The sequence below is a fragment of the Macaca fascicularis genome, chromosome 8 (assembly GCF_037993035.2).
Source record: "Macaca fascicularis isolate 582-1 chromosome 8, T2T-MFA8v1.1".
In the NCBI taxonomy this organism is placed as follows: Eukaryota; Metazoa; Chordata; class Mammalia; order Primates; family Cercopithecidae; genus Macaca; species Macaca fascicularis.
In genome coordinates this window covers 153878456-153900033 of record NC_088382.1, presented here as the reverse complement: position 1 = coordinate 153900033, position 21578 = coordinate 153878456, and the positions used below count along the sequence as shown (strand labels likewise).

Here is a 21578-nt window from a genome sequence, read left to right as displayed (position 1 = left end):
TCCTCTATCCACTTCCATCAAGCTGCACCCCAACTCCCAGAGCGCCTCTGCTGAGGGCTCCTCCCAAAGCCACCCTGCCCCCAACCTCCGCCTCCTGTGCATCGGAGGCTGCCCTTCCCAGGTTCCAGATACACCCGTCCCTCCCTCCGGGGCTCACCCTGGCCTCAGGGGATGGGGCTGATGTCCTTCCGAGCTAGCTTCTCTCGTGTGATCCCCATGTTTCCTGTGTGTACCATAAATCTAGTCCCTGAAGCTGCAGTTATCACCCAAACAATCCTAGGGTTGAGCCTGCATGTCCAGCCTCACCCAGTAACTATGCCTGGTGACTCGAAGGCACAGCCAGGCCAATGTGGCCAAACCAGCCATTCCCCTGAGCCATGGCTTCTGCCTATGCTGCCTCCCTGGGGATCCTTTTCTCCAGCATCGCGACCATGCCTTTGCCCCTTCAGCTGCCAGGTCCAGTGTCCCCACCCCAAGGAGGCTTCTCCAAGCACTTCCTCCTTGCGCTATCTCAGGGAACAGGGTGGGTGTGGAGGAGCGAGCCGGTTGGTCCCAGACTGCCCAGACTGTGTGTGTTTAACCACCTGGCATTGCAGGCGTCCAAAAAGGACCAAAAAACCCTGCCAGGGCATGTTGGGAAGAGCTCTGAACGTTGGGGAGTGTGTGGGACACGTAAGGGGCACTGCAACAGATGTGGCATGGGGTCCGTTTCAGTAGCTTCTGGGGAAACACAACAAGAGTCTCACAGAAGGACCCCAAGAGGAGGCCCAGTACAAAGGCTGGAGCAGCCCCCAGAGGGCTGGGGGTCTCTGCTCCCCTTGTAGCAAGCAGGTCCTACCCAAGCCAGCAGCCCCTGGGTAACCTGAGTGCAGTCCTAACTTTCGCAAAGATCCACCCACCCAAAGACAGGCCTGGCCTCTGCCCTGGGGTACTGGGAGGTCATCACTAAGCCCCAAATATCTGGCCTGGTAAGAATGTTCTTGTCCACCTGGGGTCTTGGGCCACACCAGATGGTCTCATGTGACAGGTGGGGGCTATGGGCCATGTGGCATCAGCTCCACCTCCAGAGGGGCTGGAGACAGCTCAGCCATGAGGGCACCAACCGGGTCCACGTGACAGACCCCAAGGCAGGAGCTTCCCTAGTTCTGATGTTCTGTGTGCGCTGACTCACACTGCTGCTGCGAGGAGGGGCGGGGGTCTAACGCCGTCCGCGACCCCAGGGGAGGACGGCTGGGAGCTCTGTGTGTGGGCCCTCCTGGATTCTGTCCCAGGCACCCCAACCATCTGGACGTGGACCTGCATCCTTTCGCTGCAGTCACCATGAGCAGAGCAGCACCGTGAGCTCCGGGTCCTTCTAGAGAATCACTGAGCCTGAAGGAGGGCTGGGGACCCGCGGGCCTGTAAGGTGCGATTGTGGGGTGGTCTTGGGGATTGTTTCCTGAGTGAGGTGTGAGAAAAGCACCAGCCACACGCTGAACGGCACACTGTCGTCCTTTGTTCCCAAGCTCAGTCCAGTCGAGGGTGGTGGCCGCCTGGTCGGTGGGTGACCTCACAGCACGGTCTGGCCACACCCTGCAGCTGCCTGTGGTGTGGTGCGGCAGCCTGGGCTGGCCCATGTGGTTTACCTTGCTGTTGGTGTCCAGGAGAGGAAGCCTCATGGAAGAGAGGATAAAGGGCTTTTTATCTTCCATCTGAGCAGCTGCAAGAAACAAACAGGACAGCTCAGTCTACCACTGAGATGAGGACCTCAGGGTCCCATATCCACATCACCAGGGGTCTGGCCTCCCCGTGGTCCCCGTGTAGGAAAAAGAGCAAAGCATGCCCACTTTTCTTCAGGGGACAAATAATTTACTTTCCTCAAATAACATCATTCTACCTAATTCAAAAGCTAAGTGGCTGGCAGTTTAGGGCGGTTGTAGAAGAATGGGCCTGAGTCCGGTACACCCAGGTTCCAATGCCAGGAAAGTTCCTTCAGTGTTTCTCAAGTGCTACAGCGTCAGAATCACTGGAAGGCAGATTAAGCACTGGGCGCAGGGTCCTCTCTTGCTCCCCCTCCAGGCGCTGACTCAGCAGGTCTTGGGGGGCTCAGGTGTGCATTTCTCACATGTTCCAAGCTGAGCTAATGCTGCTGGTCTGGGAATCCCCTTGAGAGCCATCAACAGGCCTTCATTTCCTGACATTTAAATGGGGATAAAAAGTGGGTATCAAAGAGTGGCTGAGAGACTATAATAATGAAGGATGCTGGGAACAGTGCAGGTGCCCTCTGAGGTCCACTGCACAGGACAGGACTGCTGTCCCACACGACAGTCCTCGGAGAGAAGGGTCACCACAACCCCAATGTCACAGATGAGGAACTTGAGGCCCCAGGGACTGTGGAGCAGCAAATGGCAGATCTAGACGCAGCCTCTTCATGCCTGGAACTCAATGCCTTAAACCTGCACATAAACCCCATACCCTGGCCCCTCAATGCGGGCACACCCGGGTAGAACATGTTGTCTCTCACTGTCGGTTTCGAGGCACCCGGGTAGAACACGTTGTCTCTCGCTGTCGGTTTTCAGGCCCCCAAGTAGAACACCTTGTCTCTCACTGTTGGTTTCGAGGCACCCGGGTAGAACACCTTGTCCCTTACTGTCGGTTTCCAGGCCAGCTGCAGCTCTCTATGCCAATGTTCCCCTAATTAATGCTCTGAGTTGGCATTTAGTGCTTCTTTGGGATCCCAACTGGTCCCTTCTCTGAGGGTTTGGGACACTCCCTTATGGGAACTCCCCTGTCATGCCTGGGGCAACTCCAGTCCTGGGTTAGGAGGATGAAACAGACGTGTGACATAGAAGCTCAGAAAAGACAGGTTCCAGATCTAACCATGAGACACACAATACTGCTTTTAGAAGATGCTGTAGAAGGATCTTCATAGCCTCAGAACTGGGAAGTATAGAAGGCAATAAGAAAAGATGTAAGGGTCTGGGCGCGGTGGCTCATGGCTGTAAACCCAGCATTTTGGGAGGCCAAGGTGGGTGGATCACTTGAGTCCAGGAGTTGGAGACCAGCCTGGACAACATGGACAAACCCCTTCTGTACTAACCCCTTCTGTACTAAAAAATACAAAAATTGGTCAGGCGCAGTGGCTCACGCCTGTAATCCCAGCACTTTGGGAGGCAGAGGCAGGCGGATCACGAGGTCAGGAGATCGAGACCATCCTGGCTAACACGGTGAAACCTCGTCTCTACTAAAAATACAAAAAAATTACCCGGGCATGGTGGCAGGCGCCTGTAGTCCCAGCTACCCAGGAGGCTGAGGCAGGAGAATGGCGTGAACCCGGGAGGCGGAGCTTGAAGTGTGCCGAGATTGCACCACTGCACTCCAGCCTGGGCGACAGAGCGAGACTCCGTCTCAAAAACAAACGACAACAACAACAACAAAACCACAAAAATTAGCTAGGGGCAGTAGTGCACGCCTATAGTCCCAGCTACTCAGGAGGCCGAGGCATGAGAATCGCTTGAGCCCAGGAGTCGGAGGTTGCAGTGAGCTGACATCACACCACCACACTCTAGCCTGGGTCACAGAGCAAGATCCTGTCAAAACAGGGGAGAGGGGAGTGGAGCAGGGAGGGGAGAAGGGGAAGGAAGAAGGGGAGGGGAGAAGGGGAGGGGAGAAGGGGAGGGGAGAAGGGGAGGGGAGAAGGGGAGGGGAGTAGAGGGGAGTGGAGGGGAGGTGAGTAGAGGGGAGGGGAGGAGGGGAGAGGAGGGGAGAGGGGAGGAGGGGAGGGGAGGAGGGAAGGGGAGGAGGAGGGGAGGGGAGGGGAGAGGACCACTCTGAAGTTCAGTGAAGTTCAGAATTTCTGTTAATCAAAACAGTATGAAGAGAGCTGGAAGGACAGCCACTGTGGTGGACACAGCAAAGGGTGCAGGGAATTCCAACAAGTTGATGAGAACAACACTCATCAACAGAAAGATAAAAGATGTGAACAAAAATCCCAACTGCGAACACCCAAGCAACGCCACCGGGCTTCCCCGCTGGCCAGAGAGACACAGGATGACGGCCCGACGGGAATAGGCGCAGGAGTCCGGTGCAAAACCTCATGAGAGTAAGGACGCTGGAACAGGTGGAATGCTTGGAGGCTGCTGGAGAAGCTGGCATGGGGACGTTGGAAAACACCTCATCTTCATCTAAAAGGCAGAGGATACATACACCTAAGACCCAACAAGTCCATCTCAGGTAATGTTCCTGCACCAGAGGAGCTCTGACACACGCAGGGCAGCCTGTTTATGACAGCAAACTGCCAAGAGCCTGAGCACACACCACACTAGGATAAGGGCTAATGGGGCGCTGGCTTCCAAGCCATGGGGCAGGACACAGCAATGGAAGTGAGCAGACGGGCACTAACACAGCCACCAGAGGAATCCTGACAACGCCCTACTGGACAAAGCGGTAAAACACAGAATACAGCAATATGATCCTATTTCTATAAAGTTCAGAAACCGGCAAGACCACATTATATTACTTAGGGACTCACACAATGGTGGCAAAACTAAAACAATAAGGTCTGGTCCCACAAAAATCAGCCATGTGCGGTCGTGCACACTTGTCGTCCCAGCTCCTCGGGAGGCTGAGGTGCAAGAATCGCTTGAACCCGGGAGGCAGAGGCTGTAGTGAGCCAAGATCGTGCCACTGCACTCCAGCCTGGGTGACAGAGCGAGACCCTGTCTCAAAAGAAAAGAGAAGAGAAGAGAAAAAAGAAAAGAGAAAAGAAGAGAAAAGAGAAAAGAAAAGAAAGGAAAGGAAAAGAAAAGAAAAAAGAAAAGAAAAGAGAAGAGAAAAGACAAGACAACCAACAATAAGGTCTGGTCCCTGAGAGTCAGTGACTGCTGTGGAAGGGCTGATGGGCTCAGCTCAAACACGACTTCTTAAACCCACCTGTGTGTTCTAAGAACTTTCAGCTTGGATAGGTTGAGCATCCGTTATCTGAAATGCTTGGGACCAGATGTGTTTCAGATTTTGGGGCCTTTCAGAGCTTGGAATATTTGCAAATACATAATGAGAGTTCCTGGAAATGGAACCCAAGTCCAAACACAAAGTTCATTTATGGTTCATATACACCTTATACACATAGCCTGGAGGTATTTCACACAGGATTTCTAAAATGTTGTGCACAAAACAAAGTTTGTGTACATTGAACTGTTAGAAAGCAAAGGTGCCACCTTTTAGCCATCCATGTGGACAATCTGTGGTTGTCTGCCACTCCCATCACTCCTGACTAAATTTATATGCTACCAGTAAGCAATCGTTTTGTTTTGTTTTTTTAAGTTATGGGATCTCACTATGTTGCCCAGGCTGGTCTCCAACTCTTGGACTCGATCCTCCTACTCTGGCCTCCAAAAACACAGGGATTCCTGGCATGAGCCACGACGCCCAGCTCAATAAGCAATCATTTTCTTTTTTTTTTTTTTTTTTTTTTGAGACGGAGTCTCGCTGTGTCGCCCAGGCTGGAGTGCAGTGGCCGGATCTCAGCTCACTGCAAGCTCTGCCTCCCGGGTTTTTACGCCATTCTCCCGCCTCAGCCTCCCGAGTAGCCGGGACTACAGGCGCCCGCCACCTCGCCCGGCTAGTTTTTTGTATTTTTTAGTAGAGACGGGGTTTCACCGTGTTAGCCAGGATGGTCTCGAACTCCTGACCTCGTGATCCGCCCGTCTCGGCCTCCCAAAGTGCTGGGATTACAGGCTTGAGCCACCGCGCCCGGCCTAAGCAATCATTTTCTTACACTTATTCACATATAAGAACTTAGCAGGAGGCCAGGCACGGTGGCTCACGCCTGTAATCCCATCAGTTTGGGAGGCCAAGGCGGGTGGATCACGAGGTCAGGAGTTTGAGACCAGCCTGGCCAATATAGTGAAACCCTGTCTCTACTAAAGATACAAAAATTAGCCGGACATGGTGGTGGGTGTCTGTAATCCCAGCTACTCGGGAAGCTGAGACAGGAGAATCGCTTGAACCTGGGGGGAGGAAATTGCAGTGAGCTGAGATCGTGACACTGCACTCTAGCCTGGGCGACAGAGCGAGACTCAGGTTCCCGAGTAGCTGGGACTACAGGTGCCCGCCACCACCACGCCCGGCTAATTTTTTGTATTTTTAGTAGAGATGGGGTTTCACTGTGTTAACCAGGATGGTCTCGCTCTCCTGACCTCGTGATCCACCCGCCTCGGCCTCTCAAGGTGCTGGGATTACAGGCATGAGCCACTGCGCCAGGCTCTTTTTTTTTTTTTTAATCTCGGTTCACTGCAAGCTCTGCCTCTGAGGTTCACGCCATTCTCCTGCCTCAGCCTCCTGAGTAGCTGGGACTACAGGGGCCCGCCACCAAGCCCAGCTATTTTTTTTCTATGTATAGTAGAGACGGGGTTTCACCGTGTTAGCCAGGATGGTCTCAATCTCCTGACCTCGTGATCCGCCCGTCTGGGCCTCCCAAAGTGCTGGGATTACAGGCATGAGTCACTGCGCCCGGCCCATGTTTCATTTTTAGGTGAGAAGAAACCTCAGATGCAGCTGAGGGACCAGGAAGTGGTCCTCTAGGGAGGAGAGGCATTCTGCCAGATGCTTTTCAGAATGATTCCTCCAGGGCCATCTGCCTCACTAACAATGGTTTTTGTTTTACACATCACTCTGATTTTGTACACTGCCATAGTTTCTTTCTCTGTTACAAGTCCCGCTGCTGTAGCTCTTCAGTAAGCCCATCGCACACTCAACATGGTGTTTCTGCACATTTTCTGTAGTGTTAAGGTCATTTTCATCATGATGTCAGTGTTCAAAAAGTCTCGAACTTTGGAAGGTTTGTGATTTCTAAGTTTTAGATTACAGACACTCAACCTGTATTTGTATTTCCCAATAAAAGACTAAAAAGTTTGATGGTTAATAGTGAGTGTTAATTAGATTGAAGGATGTGAAGTATCGTTCTTGGGTGTGTCTGTGAGGGTGTTGCCAAAGGAGATTAACATTTGAGTCAGTGGACTGCGAGAGGCAGACCCAGCCTCAATCTTGGTGGGCACCGTCTAATCAACTGCCAGCATGGCTAGGATAAATGTGGGAAGAAGAATATGGAAAGACTAGACTGGCTTAGCCTCCCAGCCTGCATCTTTCTCCTGTGCTGGATGCTTCCTGCCCTCCAACATCGGACTCCAGGTTCTTCAGCTGTGGGACTGGGACTGGCTTCCTTGCTCCTCAGCTTGCAGACGGCCCATTGCGGGACTTGTGATCGCGTGAGTCAATACTCCTTAATAAATTCCCCTTCATATACACATTTATCCTATTATTTCTGTCCCTCTAGAGAACCCTAACACAAAAAGTTGAAGAATACAAACAAACAACCCAATAGAACGATGGACCTGAGCCATGAGCAGTTGCCTCCCAGAAGAGGAGACAAGGGGAACGATGGCTGGGGTGGCCACGGCCCCGTACGAGAAGGCAGAACACAAGCAAGCCAGGGTGCGGCTGAGGATTCAGGCCCATCCGGGCCCATGTCCCTGAGATTCAAGACAACAAACGAACTGAAAAGCACAAAAGTTACGGTCACCGATAACATTTCACATGCACTGGGGTTTACTTGCAATATTTTATTCACTCCTCAAGTTTATGGGGAGGCCAACTCCCTGCCAGGCCCTTTACAAGGCAGATGGGGCCTGCCCTCAAGTGGCTTCTGTCCTAATGGAAAAGATACAAAGACAACTGGACAGTAAATAAGATCACCACAGACTGTGGCGGCATCAGGAGAGGAGCCGACAAGAGGCTGAGAAACATACTCATGGGGGTGTCGCATTGGAAGAGGGGGGTCAGCACCAAGGGCTATTCTGAAAAGTGACACTGAAGCTAAGACTCAAAGGAAGAGAGCTGGCTATGTGGGAGCCACAGAAAGATTCCAGGCTGGAAGAGCCTCCAACATCAGGCGGCCGAGTGTGGCCAAGGAGGGGTCCATAGTAGGAGGATGGCCCAGGGAGCTGGTGGGAGCAGAAAGGCCGTGGTGAGGAGCAGGGCTCTGTTCCAACTATAGGGCACTGCAGGACCAACATCAGGATATTCTAGTGAAATTACTGCGTTTTAAAGAAAAAGAAGAACATCTTTTGGACATCAGAAAACAAAAACAAAACAAAGAAACAAAACAAAACAAAAAAACCATGGCATCGAAGAAGATAGAAAATTAGATTATCATCAGACTTGGATAACAATGCTTTATGCCAGAATAGGGTTGCCAGATAAAATATGGGATGCTCAGTTAAATTTGAATTTCAGATAAACAACAAAAATTTTTTTCTTTTTGAGACAGAGTCTTGCTGTGTTGCCCAGGCTGGAGTGCAGTGTGTGATCTTGGCTCACTGCAACCTCTGCCTCCCAGGCTCAAGTGATCCTCCTGCTTCAGCCGCCCGAATAGCTGGGATTATAGGCACCCGCCACCACACCCAGCTAATTTTTGGTTTTTCTTTTTTTTTTTTTGAGATGGAGTCTCGCTCTGTCGCCCAGGCTGGAGTGCAGTGGCACGATCTCCTCTCACTGCAAGCTCCGCCTCCCAGGTTCCTGCCATTCTCCTGCCTCAGCCTCCCGAGTAGCTGAGACTACAGGCGCTCGCCACCACGCCTGGCTAATTTTTTGTATTTTCAGTAGAGACGGGGTTTCACCATGTTAGCCAGGATGGTCTCGATCTCCTGACCTCGTGATCCGCCTGCCTCAGCTTCCCAAAGTGCTGGGATTACAGGCGTGAGCCACTGCTCCTAGCCCAGCAAATCATGTTTTCAGTATAAAAATGACCCACACAATATTTGGGGCGGCCTGTTTATTCGTTTTTGCTAAATCTGGCAACTCTCTGCCAGAAGAACATGGAATAACTTATTTAAGACACTCAAGGAAATGTCAACCAGGAATCCTGTAACCAGCAAAACCATCAACTACAAAAGGCACAAGAAACCGCGATCAGCAAGCGTGAGGTCGAGGATCATGTTCCCATGAGCCCTTCCCATGGAACCTACAGAGAATGAGCTTTGGAAAAGAGTGGCAGAGAGCGGCGGGGCGCGGTGGCTCAAGCCTGTAATCCCAGCACTTTGGGAGGCCGAGACGGGCGGATCACGAGGTCAGGAGATCGAGACCATCCTGGCTGACACGGTGAAACCCCGTCTCTACTAAAAAAAATACAAAAACTTAGCCGGGCGAGGTGGCGGGCGCCTGTAGTCCCAGCTACTCGGGAGGCTGAGGCAGGAGAATGGCGTAAACCCGGGAGGCGGAGCTTGCAGTGAGCTGAGATCCGGCCAGTGCACTCCAGCCTGGGCGACAGAGCGAGACTCCGTCTCAAAAAAAAAAAAAAAAAAAAAAAAAGAGTGGCAGAGAGCCGCGAACAGAGGATGGGGCTGGGCGCCACATGGGCAGTCGCCTGCAGAACCAACACCAAGAAGGCAGAGAAGGGACAGCACGGGATGTAACACCATGGTGACTCAAACAACAGACGCAGGGCGTGGCTGTTAGATCAGCAGGCTGTGGAGGAGCGCGTGCAGGGCAGTCCTCATGTTTCAGTCACATGACTGGTGATGGCGACATCAGTGTTATTCTGGTGTTAGTGCTGCCTGTGTAACAGAGATCAAACAAACGGTAATTATGGGATAGTTTGATTCTATTAACCTTGAGAACTAGATTCTTGAGAACAGAGACAGAGATGTAATGAAAAAGAGGTTAGATGCAGTGGCTCACGCCTGTAATCCCAACACTCTGGGAGGCTGAGGCAGGTGGATCACTTGAGACCAGGAGCTCAAGATCCATCTGGCCAACATGGTGAAACCCCATCTGTACAAAAAACACAAAAATTAACTGGGTGTGGTGGTGCATGCCTGTCGTCCCAGCTACTAGGGAGGCTGGGGCACGAGAATCGCTTGAACCTGCAAAGCAGAGGTTGCAGTGAGCCACAATCCCACCACTGCACTCCAGCCTGGGGAACAGAGCAAGACTATCTCAAAAAAAAAAAAAAAAAAAAAAAGATGTAACAGAAAAGAGGAAAATCTCTGAGGTCCATATGTTGAACTGGAAGTATCAACATGAACTCATAAGGTATTTTTTCTATCTACTGATAGAGATATTTCCTAGCTCTGTCTACTGAAAAATCCCAGGAATAACCATCCAGAAGTAATGAGCCTTCCAGAAACAGACTACTGTCTTAAAAGGCAACTTCTTGGCTAGGTGCAGTGACTCAAACCTGTAATGCCAGTACTTTGGAAGGCCGAGGCAAGTGGACCACTTGAGCCCAGGAGTTCAGAACCAGCCTGGGCAACACAGTGAGACCCCATCTCTACAAAAAATAGAAAAATTAGCCAGGCGTGGTGGTGTGCACCTGCAAGTCTCAGCTACTTGGCAGGTTGTTAGGAGGATCCCTTAAGCCCAGGAGGTTAGGGTTGCAGTGAGCCATGTTTGAGCCGCTACACTCCAGCCTGGGTGACAAAATGAGACCCTTTCTGAAAAACAAAAACAAAAAAACCCTGCAGCTTCTCACTAAAAGGAACCAGGGCTATTTTTGTAGAAATGGCCAATTCCAGGTCTAAAGAAAGAAAGAAATGAAAGAAGCCTAAAACATGAGCTGCCGAAGACCAGCAGGGCTGTGTCCGAGGGATTCAGATCTCAAGAGGCTGCCACTTGCCAAAGATGAGACAATCTGAGCTTCGATAATGGTGATGACTGCACTGCATTGAAGCCATCAAACGCGTCCTACCAAACCACCTTTGGAAGGTGACAGGAAACTAATCCACTACCTTGAAAACTGATAAAAACACAAAAGAATCAAGGGCTGAACCTGCCTTTCTTTTTCTTTTCTTGAGATGGAATTGCACTCTTGTCGCATAGGCTGGGGTGCAGTGTTGCAATCTTGGCTCACTGCAACCTCTGCCTCCTGTGTTCAAGCGATTCTCTTGCCTCAGCCTCCTGAATAGCTGGGATTACAGGCGCACGTCACCATGCCCAGCTAATTTTTGTATTTTTAGTAGGGAGGGGGTTTCACCATGTTGGTCAGGCTGGTTTTGAACTCCTGACCTCGTGATCCACCTGCCTCGGCCTCCCAAAGTGCTGGGATTACAGGTGTGAGCCACTGCGCCCGGCCAACTCTGCCTTTCTTACATGAACCATACCTCTGGGTAACCACATGGTACCTGGGGCAAGTATCTCTTTGTCAAGGTGTTCCACTTAATCAATGAAAAAAATGATAGAATTACAGTATCATCTTCCCACCAATTAATTAATTAATGGGTACAGGCATTCAGCATCAATGCTGCTAAGACTGATGTTCAAAAGAGAAAATACTGCGTATTACATGACCCCTATTGTCTTGCCCAAGGGACTGAGCTTGAGTCTGAATCTGTTTCTGAATTCAGTTGCCAATGTGCTAGAAATTCAGATGGCAGAGAAACATGTTGACTTGCACCTTGACAATGCAGTCAGCAAAACTCAACGATGAACAAATCCACAGAACAAACAGCCAGGTTCTTCTACAGATAAATTATGAGAGAAAGAGAAGAACAGAGGGGAACCTGTAGCTTATGAGGGACTTAAATATGGGGAGTTGCTGTTTCACAGGCACAGAGTTTCAGTTTTGCAAGATGAAAAGAGTTCTGGAGGTGGATGGTGGTGACAGTTGCCTGACAATGAGAAGGTACTTAACACTACTGAAGCATTTGCTTAAAAATGATTAAGATGCCAAATTTTATGTTACATGTATTTTACCACACTAAAAATAAAATCACCAATGGTCAAGCCTCCAAAAAAAGACTTAAATCTATGTAAAAATATATTTATATATTATTATCTTTACATAAATTTGTGTGTGTGTGTGTGTATATATATATAGAGAGAGTGACAGAATCTCCGTCTGTCACCCGGACTGGAGTGCAGTGGCACGATCTTGGCTCACTGCAACCGCTGCCGCCCGGGCTCAAGCGATTCTCATGTCTCAGCCTCCTGAGTAGCGGGACAGGTGTGTCACTATACTCAGCTAATTTTTGCATTTTTAGTAGAGACAGGGTTTCATCATGTTGCCCAGGCTGGTTTCAAACTCCTGGCCTCAAGCGATCTGCCCGCTTTGTCCTCCCAACGTGCTGGGATTACAGGTGTGAACCACCGCATAGGGCATGTCTATGTAGTGGTGTAATCTCGGCTCACTGCAACCTCCCCCTCCCAGGTTCAAGCAATTCTCCTGCCTTAGCCTCCCAAGTAGCTGGGATTACAGGCACCTGCCACCACGCCCACTAATTTTTGTATTTTTAGTAGAGACGGGGTTTCCCTATATTGGCCAGGCTGGTCTCAAATTCCTGACCTTAAGTGATCCGCCCCCCTCAGGCTCCCAAAGTGCTACAATTACAGGTGTGAGCCACCGCACCCGGCCATAGGTAAGCTTTTAAAGTGGACACAACTAATAAAGGAAGCGATTACTATAAAAATCAGGATAGCTGTTACTTACTGGGGAGTGAAGAACTGTGACTGGAATAGGATGCAAGGAGGGGAGTCTCAGTGGCAACTTCAATCCAAAAGACCTGGTGGTAGATCTGATGTTGTTGTCTTAGAATGATGTATTAAGTTACACATTTGTTTTATGTGGTTTCTACATTTCCTTCCCTCCTTCCTTCTTTTTTTTTTTTTTTTTTTTTTTTTTTGAGACAGGGTCTCACTCTGTAGCCAAGGCTGAAATGCAGTGGCACCGTCACAGCTCACTATAGCCTCAACCTCCTGGGCTCAGGTGATCCTCTCACCTCAGTCCCCAGAGTAGTTGGAACTACAGATGCATGCTACCACACCCGGCTAACTTTTTTTATTTTTAGTAGAGACAGGGTTTCAACATGATTTTCAGCCTAGTCTCAAACTCCTAGGATCAAGCGATCTTGCCTGTCGCGGCATCCCAAAGTGCTAGGATTACAGGCGTGAGCCACTGTGCTCTTTCATGATTTCTTTTATACTAACAATTTTTCTTTTCTTTCTTTTTTTTTTGAGACTGAGTCTCATTCTGTCACCCAGGCTGGAGTGCAGTGGCACCATCTCGTCTCACTGCAAGCTCTGCCTCCTGGGTTCACGCCATTCTCCTGCCTCAGCCTCCCAAGTAGCTGGGACTACAGGTGCCTGCCACCACGCCCGGCTAATTTTTTGTATTTTTAGTAGAGACGGAGTTTCACCATGTTAGCCAGGATGGTCTCCATCTCCTAACCTCGTGATCCACCACCCTGGCCTCCCAAAGTGCTGGGATTACAGGCGTGAGCCACCGTACCCGGCCTATACTAACGATTTTTCAATAGGGATGAACAATCTTGAAGACGAAAAAAGTTGAAGGACATCCTCTATGAGATTTAAAGACTTACAATAAAACTAAAACAATTAAGAAAGTGTGATATTGGCCTATAATCTCAGCACTTTGGGAGGCTGAGGCGGGCAGATCATTTGAGTCCAGGAGTTCGAAACCAGCCTGACCAACATGACCAACATGGTGCAACTCCGTCTCCACTAAATATACAAAAAAACCAAAAAAAAACCAAAAAACAAAAAACAAAAAAAAAACGGCTGAGTGCATTGGCTCATGCCTGTAATCCCAGCACTTTGGGAGGCTGAGAGGCAGGTGGATCACCTGAGATCAGGAGTTCAAGACCAGTCTGGCCAACACGGTGAAACCCCATCTCTATTAAAAATACAAAAATTAGCCGGGCATGGTGGTGCATGCCTGTAATTCCAGCTACTCAGGAGCCTGAGGCAGGAGAATCGCTTGAACCCAGGAGGCAGAGGCTGCAGTGAGCCGAGGTCACGCCATTGCACTCCAGCCTGGGTGACAGAGTTTCAAAAAAGAAAAAAAAAAGTGTGATATTGGTGTGAGGAAAGAATACAGTCCTGAAATATGCCTACTAATATATGATGCTCTATATTAGTAGGCATATAATTGTGGCCTCAAAATTCATTTGTGCAAATCCCAACCCCTGTACCTCGGAATGTGACCTTATTTGGAAATAGTCACTGCAGAATTAATGAGTTAAGTTGAGACGGGGTCACACTGGAGTAGGGTGGGCCCTTCATCCAATATGGCTGGTGCCCTTATAAAAGGGGGATACAGGGATACAGACAGGCACACAGGAAAAATGCACATGAAGATAAAACAGAGATCAGGGTAATAGGAAAAAAAAAAAAACCCATCACCCAGTCTGTGGTACTTTGTTACTGCAGCTGTTAAATTCATACATAAGGTTACCTGATCTTCTACCAAGGCACAGAAGCAATTCAATGGAGAAAGTGAAGTCTTTTCAACAATCGAGACTGGAACACCTGGACATCCACATAAAAATAACCTTGCAGGCTGGGTGCAGTGGCTCACACCTGTAATCCCAGCACTTTGGAAGGTGGAGGTGGGCCGATCACTTGAGGTCAAGAGTTTGAGACCAGCCTGGCCAACACGGTGAAACCCCATCTCTACTAAAAATACAAAATTAGCTGGGCGTGGTGGCACATGCCTGTAATCCCAGATACTCGGGAGGCTGAGGCAGGAGAATCGCTTGAACCCGGGAGGTGGAAGCCTCAGTCAGCTGAGATCGTACCACTGCACTCCAGCCTGGGCAACAACAGCGAAACTCTGTCTCAAAAAAAAAAATAGTAATTATAAAAAATAACCTTGCCCCCTACATTTCAACCACACTCAAACATTAGTAAAAGATGAATCATAGACATAAATTTGCAAATGCAAACAATAAAGCATCTAAAAGAAAATATAGAAGAATATCTTCATGACTTCTGGGCAGGCAAAGGTTTCTTAGACATAAAGGTACTAATCACAAAAACATATATTTATAGCTCTATGTATCCAATAAAGAACACTACAAAATAATCATAATAAAACGACAAACAACCCAGTTGTTAAATGAACAACAGCTGGGCATGGTAGTGTACTCCTGTAACCCAGGCTACGCTAGAGGCCGGGGCAGAAGGATCACTTGAGCCTAGGAGGCCGAGGATGCAGTAAGTAAGCTATGATCACAGCACTGCATTCTAGCTTTGGTAACGTAGTGAGACCCTGTCTCTGTTAAACAATCAAAATGGGCAAAAGATCTGAACAGGGGTTGGGCGTGGTGGCTCATGCCTGTAATCCCAGCACTTTGGGAGGCCGAGGTGGGTAAATCATGAGGTCAAGAGATCAAGACCATCCTGGCCAACATGGTGAAACCCCGTCTCTACTAAAAATACAAAAATTAGCTAGGCTTGGTGGCGGGCGCCTGTAGTCCTAGCTACTTGGGAGGCCGAGGCAGGAGAAGCGCTTGAACCTGGGAGGCAAAGGTTGCAGTGAGCCAAGATCGCACCACTACACTCCAGCCTGGTGACAGAGCAAGACTCCATCTCAAAAAACAACAACCCCCCCGCCCCCCCAAAAAAGACCTGAACAGGAACTTCAGCACACAAATACATCTGAAGGTCGGCCGGGTGCAGTGGCTCAAGCCTGTAATCCCAGCACTTTGGGAGGCCGAGACGGGCAGATCACGAGATCAGGAGATCGAGACCATCCTGGCTAACATGATGAAACCCCGTCTCTACTAAAAAATACAAAAAACTAGCCGGATGAGGTGGCGGGTGCCTGTAGTCCCAGCTACTGGGGAGGCTGAGGCAGGAGAATGGCATGAACCCAGGAGGTGGAGCTTGCAATGAGCCGAGATCGCACCACTGCACTCCAGCCTGGGTGACAGAGCAAGACTCTGTCTCCAAAAACAAACAAACAAACAAACAAAGATGTATGCATTTTACTGCATTTCTATTGAAGATTATGTTCAATTTTAGAAAATAAAATTCTGGAAGAAAATATGACTGGAGGCCAAAAGTCTTTAAAAGATTTGATTTATAAAACTATGTAAGATAGGCACAATGACATAACACACACGTAACAGGGAATCCCAAAGAAGACTTCTGAAGTCATGGAGTACTGAAATGCTGTGACACAAAACCCAGGTCTATTGAGATAAAACAGAATTGACACACATGCTGCATGGGTACTCTACAGACCTAGGGGGAAATCAACTCAGAATAGCCAGCACTGAGACACAGTAAAATTTCCGGTTTTAAAACATAAAAATAGCCCGTAATCCTGGCATGCATGCGTGTGTGTATGTGTGTGTGTGTGTGTGTGCGCGTGTGTATGCAAAGGATTTATATATATATAAAAATCCTTTGGGCATCTAGGCAGAAAAGACAAAATCATTTATAAGGAAAATCAGTCAAATCAGATAGTCAGCAATGAGTTATCAATATCAGTAATAGATTCTAGAAGACAAGAAAGCAACATATGAAGATACCTCAGACTTTTATACCCAGCCACTTAAACTGAGATGGCCTGGTGTCTGTCTAACACGAGAAACGGCTCTCTGGACCATGGACTGAAAGAATGACATGCAGGGACCAACCACGGCCTCAACTTGCAATCATGTTCCAATATTTTCATTGAAAACTTGATGACTTCTGGCTGGGTGAAATGGCTCACGCTTGTAATCCCAGTACTTTGGGAGGCCAAGGTGGGAGGATTGCTTGAGCCCAGGAGTTGGAGACCAGCCTGGGCAACAAAGCAGGATCTCATAACACACCCACAAAAATGGCTAAAATTAAAGACCAGCCAATGTTGGTGAGGACATGAAGCAAAAATGCTCATAAGCCACTTGTGAGACATAAGGTGTGGGGTATAAATTGGGGTATAAACAGCTACTTTGGAAAAACAGAAGGGTTTATGTACACAACTTGAACACACACACACTTTATAACCCGAAATTCGACATCTAGGTCAACACTAACTGTGTAAAGGACAAATGTTAATAGTGGATTATGCATTAACAGTTAAATACGGGATAGAGCCATTTACCCATCACAGGCAGAATGAATCACTGTAATAGATAATTCACTGGAATCCTTCACAGAAATGAAAATAAATGAACTGTACTATATGTATAAATTTCACCAAGAGAATACTGAGGAAAAGAAGCCAGATACAAAATTATTTACACCGTACAATTCTCTTTGCACAACATCCCAAAACAGTAACACTATCTACTATTGTTAGAAGTCACCCCTTCCGGCCGGGCGCGGTGGCTCAAGCCTGTAATCCCAGCACTTTGGGAGGCCGAGACGGGCGGATCACGAGGTCAGGAGATCGAGACCATCCTGGCTAACACGGTGAAACCCCGTCTCTACTAAAAAATACAAAAAACGAGCCGGGCGATGTGGCGGGTGCCTGTAATCCCAGCTACTCGGGAGGCTGAGGCAGGAGAATGGTGTAAACCCGGGAGGCGGAGCTTGCAGTGAGCTGAGATCCAGCCACTGCACTCCAGCCTGGGCGACTGAGCGAGACTCCGTCTCAAAAAAAAAAAAAAAAAAAAAAAAAGAAGTCACCCCTTCCAAGGGGCTTGAGAGTGCCATCCCTGGGTGGTGTTGATGTCCCATTTCTTTACCTGGTTGGTGAATAAATACAAAGGATCACTGTGTGATTACTCATGGAGCTGAACAGTTAACGTGTACATTTTTCTATATGCATATTATACTTCAAAATAAAAATAATTAAAAATGACATAGATGGCCTAGGTGCCCATCTCACTTCTGTAATCCCAGCACTTTGGGAGGCCAAGGAAGGAGGATCACTTGAACTCGGGAGTTCGAGACCAGCCTGGGCAACATAAGGAGACCCCATTTCTACAAAAATACAAAAATATTGGCAGAATGTACTGGTGCATACCTGTAGTCTCAGCTACTTGGGAGGCTAAGGTGGGAGAATTGCTTGAGCCCAGGAGTTCAAGGCTGCAGTGAGCTATGATTGCACCACTGCATTCCAGCCTGGGTGAAAGAACGAGACCTTGTCTCAAAACAAAACCAAAAAAATGACACAGATGTGTATGTGCTGATGTTAAAAGTTATCTAAGATATACTAGCAAGTGAAAAAAGCATGTTTTGAAGTATGTCATTTGGTTAAAATATTTCCTTGCGTACATGCATTTGTACATATGTAAATGCACAGAGAAAGAACTTCAAGGAAAAAATGAAACGTGGGGAAAACAAAGTGAATGCTGAAAAGCATAAATGTGATTGATGAATTAACAAAGGGAAGCTGAGCATGGTTAATCCCATGAAATGTTGAACTTCTGAATGGAAAAACGCATCTCTAACAAGAGCACGGGCACTAAGAATTCCGTAAGAATTTCACTTGAGATGCCAACCTCATCAAGTAAATGGGGAGAAGAGCACCTGCCTCAAGGGTTACTTCTACCACCAGAGGCTGAGTGCACGCTGCTGACGCAGATGCTTTACTTTCTGTGGGGCTGCCACACGCGCCATGCCTCTGAGGCTCCCTTCCCCAAGGACCACTGACCACAGCAGCCCCTCTGTGTGAAAGCTGCAGGCACTCTCCTCTCAGGCCTTCCACGGAGAGCCCGAGCTTCCCTCCTTTCCCCTCCACAGAGGGGGCGCCTCCCTCCCTGCCCCGTCACACAGAGCGGGCGCTCCCCTCCCAACCCCTCCACGGAGAGCCCAGGCTTCCTTCTCTTCCCCTCCACAGAGCAGGCGCTCCTCTCCAGGCCCCTCCACAGAAGGGACTCTCCCCTCCCAACCCCTCCACAGAGAGCGGGCACTCCCCTCCCCACTCCTCCACACAGAGCAGACGCTCCTCTCTGGGCCCCTCCACAGACGGGGCGCTCCCCTCCCAACCCCTCCACACAGATCGGGTGTGCCCCTCCCCACCCCCAGCATCCAGACAGCCCACCGCAGCACCACCCTGGGCTCTGAAATCTGGACAGGCCCAAAGCAGCAGGACCTCAGGCTGCTTCTGGTGGGGCAAGGGCCGCAGAGGGTGTCCTGAGGTGCCTGCACCTGATTCTTAGCCTGGTGACATTCGCACTGTGGCCCCTTCTACCCCTGTCCTCCCTTGGCCCTGCTTTCTGTTTTTGTTTTTGTTTTTTTTACTTTTGTTTTTTTGAGACGGAGTATCGCTCTGCTGTCCAGGCTGGAGTGCAGTGGCGCCATCTCGGCTCACTGCAACCTCCAGAGGCCTTCTGGGTTTAAGCAATTCTCCTGCCTCAGCCTCCCACGTAGCTTGGATTACAGGTGCCCGCCACCATGCCAGGCTAATTTTTTTTTTTTTTTTTTTTTGTATTTTTAGTAGAGACAGGGTTTCACCATGTTGGCCAGGCTGGTATTGAACTCTGACCTCAAGTGATCTGCCCGCCACGGCCTCCCAAAGTGCTGGGATTACAGGCGTGAGCCACTCCCCAGCCAGCCCTGCTGCTTTCTCAAGCTGCTCCTACATGTCCCAGAACTCTATGTGCCTTCCTCAGTGGCTGCTGTTTGCATCCCAGCACCTGACAGTGAACCTCACAGGACAGGGGGCAGTGCTCCGCTTCTGAAAAGGGCAGACAGAAAATATTTTAGGCTTTGTGGGTCACATGTGGTCCCTTTGTTTGCTTTTATAACCCATCAAAGATGTAACAACCTCCCTAGCTCACAGGCTCAGCACGGGCAGACTGCAGGGCTGGCGGGCCATGGCCACTGCACTGACCTGCGGAAGAGCCATGCTGGAAACCACAAGCTCACCTGTGAAAAATAGTATGTTTTCAGGATTATCACTAATCACTTCAATTAGCCTTAAGGATGGGTACGGTGGCTCACACCTGCAATCCCAGCACTTTGGGAGGCCAGGTGGGCAGATCACCAGGTCAGGAGATTGAGACCATCCTGGCCAACATGGTGAAACCCTGTCTCTAAAAAAATACAAAAATTAGCTGGGCCTGGTGGCACACCCCTGTAGTTCCAGCTACCCAGGAGGCTGAGGCTGGAGAATGGTGTGAACCCGGGAGGTTGCAGTGAGCCGAGATTGCGCCACTGCACTCCGGCCTGGCGACAGAGCAAGACCAGGTCTAAAAAAAAAAAAAAGAGGCCGGGCGCGGTGGCTCAAGCCTGTAATCCCAGCACTTTGGGAGGCCGAGACGGGCGGATCACGAGGTCAGCAGATCGAGACCATCCTGGCTAACCCGGTGAAACCCCATCTCTACTAAAAAATACAAAAAACTAGCCGGGCAAGGTGGCGGGCGCCTGTAATCCCAGCTACTCGGGAGGCTGAGGCAGGAGAATGGCGTAAACCCGGGAGGCGGAGCTTGCAGTGAGCTGAGATCCGGCCACTGCATTCCAGCCTGGGCGACAGAGCGAGACTCCATCTCAAAAAAAAAAAAAAGAAAAAGAAAAAGAAAATAAAAAATTAGCCTTAAAACAAGGAAACGTGAATTTTTTACTGTAATTGTGAAGAAACCATCACACATACGTAAACTGAGGGACATTCTACAAAACAGTTGGCCTCCTCATCCCTTAAAAAGAGTAAAAAGGCTCCTCTTGGGCAAAGAAGTCTAAGAGACAACCAAACTAAACCAAAGTATGTCTCTGAATAGATCCCAGAGTGAGCTAGAGCAGTGGGCTCAGGGATGGCTGTCTTAGGCTCTGGGAGCCCTCAGAGCCACGGTCACGTGGGTAGTGTGGCCACGCATGGTGTCTGCAGCCAGCTGTCAAAGCAAGTATGAGCCACCACCATCTGGTGAAGGGTAGAAAGGTACCACCCATGCAACTTTCCAAGAAGTTTAGAATTTTGCAAAATAGAAAGTAGGAAGCCTTTCCAGAGAATTCAAAGCAGGATGGTGCTTTCACCTAGAGGGACAAAATCTGCCGGGACCTGCTCCATCCTGGACACGGCCAGGGGCGGCGGCCGGGCTAGCATGGAGGCACTCACCAGCCGAGTTGATGACATGTCGGACCACCTGCAGGGTGCCCACGCGGGTCCTCTCATTGCTGGTGTCCAGCCTGGGCAGCAGGAAGGCCAGTAGGCGGTCAGGCAAGCTGCTGGCTACAGGGCAACAGGTACAGATTAGGCTCCATGTCATCTTGTTCATCCCTATACACAGCGTCCACCTACTCTCCAGCACAGGGGAGGAGCCAGGAGAGAGTTGCTGTGTGAAGGTGAGAAGCTGGGGCCACCTCATCACTGGGCCTGGCTCCGATGCCCTTGTCTAAGGCAGGGTTGGAGCACATGTGGTCCTTAGCCCACGGCGCCAGCACCACCCAGAGCATGCCGGGACTTAGATCTTGGCCCACCCACACACCGGTGCTTGTTTCAGCATCTCCAGCTCACAAGGCGGCCTGCGAGAGGGCCCTCAGTGGCCCTTCTTGACTCTCCTGGCTCTAGACCAGTCTAAGACTCAAGAGGACTCGAGCTGTCAAGCACACAGACCCTCAGCCCAAGCAGGGCTAACAGCCCAAGCTCCAGGAGCCCTCTGGCAATGACTGCAGCAGCCCCCTTATCAGTACTTCACGGACCAGACCATCCCCTTTCCAGGTGGGCTCTGGAGGCCTGCTCTGCCTGGGTATCAGACCTGTGGTCCCTCTGCCCACCACACCCCTGCCCCCAGCCTGGCTGCAATCAGTCTCCCCACACCCCTCCTGCGGATCTTGTGTAAGGGCAGATGCTCATGCAGGTGGGAGACCCGAGGCCCGACCAGCTCAAGGGAGATGCCAATGCTGTGGCCCCAGCAGGGTGACAGCCCCAAGTG

General features: G+C 49.8%; 1 protein-coding gene across 49 annotated transcripts in view; it reads right to left on the bottom strand.

Moving 5' to 3' along the window:
• The window catches only part of MROH1 (maestro heat like repeat family member 1), a 118697-nt gene that overhangs the window by 40782 nt on the left and 56337 nt on the right, over nt 1–21578 (bottom strand). For 48 of the 49 annotated variants that reach the window (XR_012416786.1, XR_012416791.1, XR_012416793.1 and 45 more), the window contains 2 exons: nt 20762–20875; nt 1626–1699 (listed from right to left, as the gene is read on the bottom strand). Coding sequence is in view for 32 of the 49 variants with exons in the window: in XM_065519850.2 (XP_065375922.1) it covers nt 1626–1699; nt 20762–20875 (188 nt within the window). In the remaining 17 variants the exon portion in view is untranslated. Of the gene's footprint in view, nt 1–1625; nt 1700–9400; nt 9591–20761; nt 20876–21578 lie in introns of those variants that run through there. The other variant, XM_045398892.3, reaches the window with a different exon arrangement.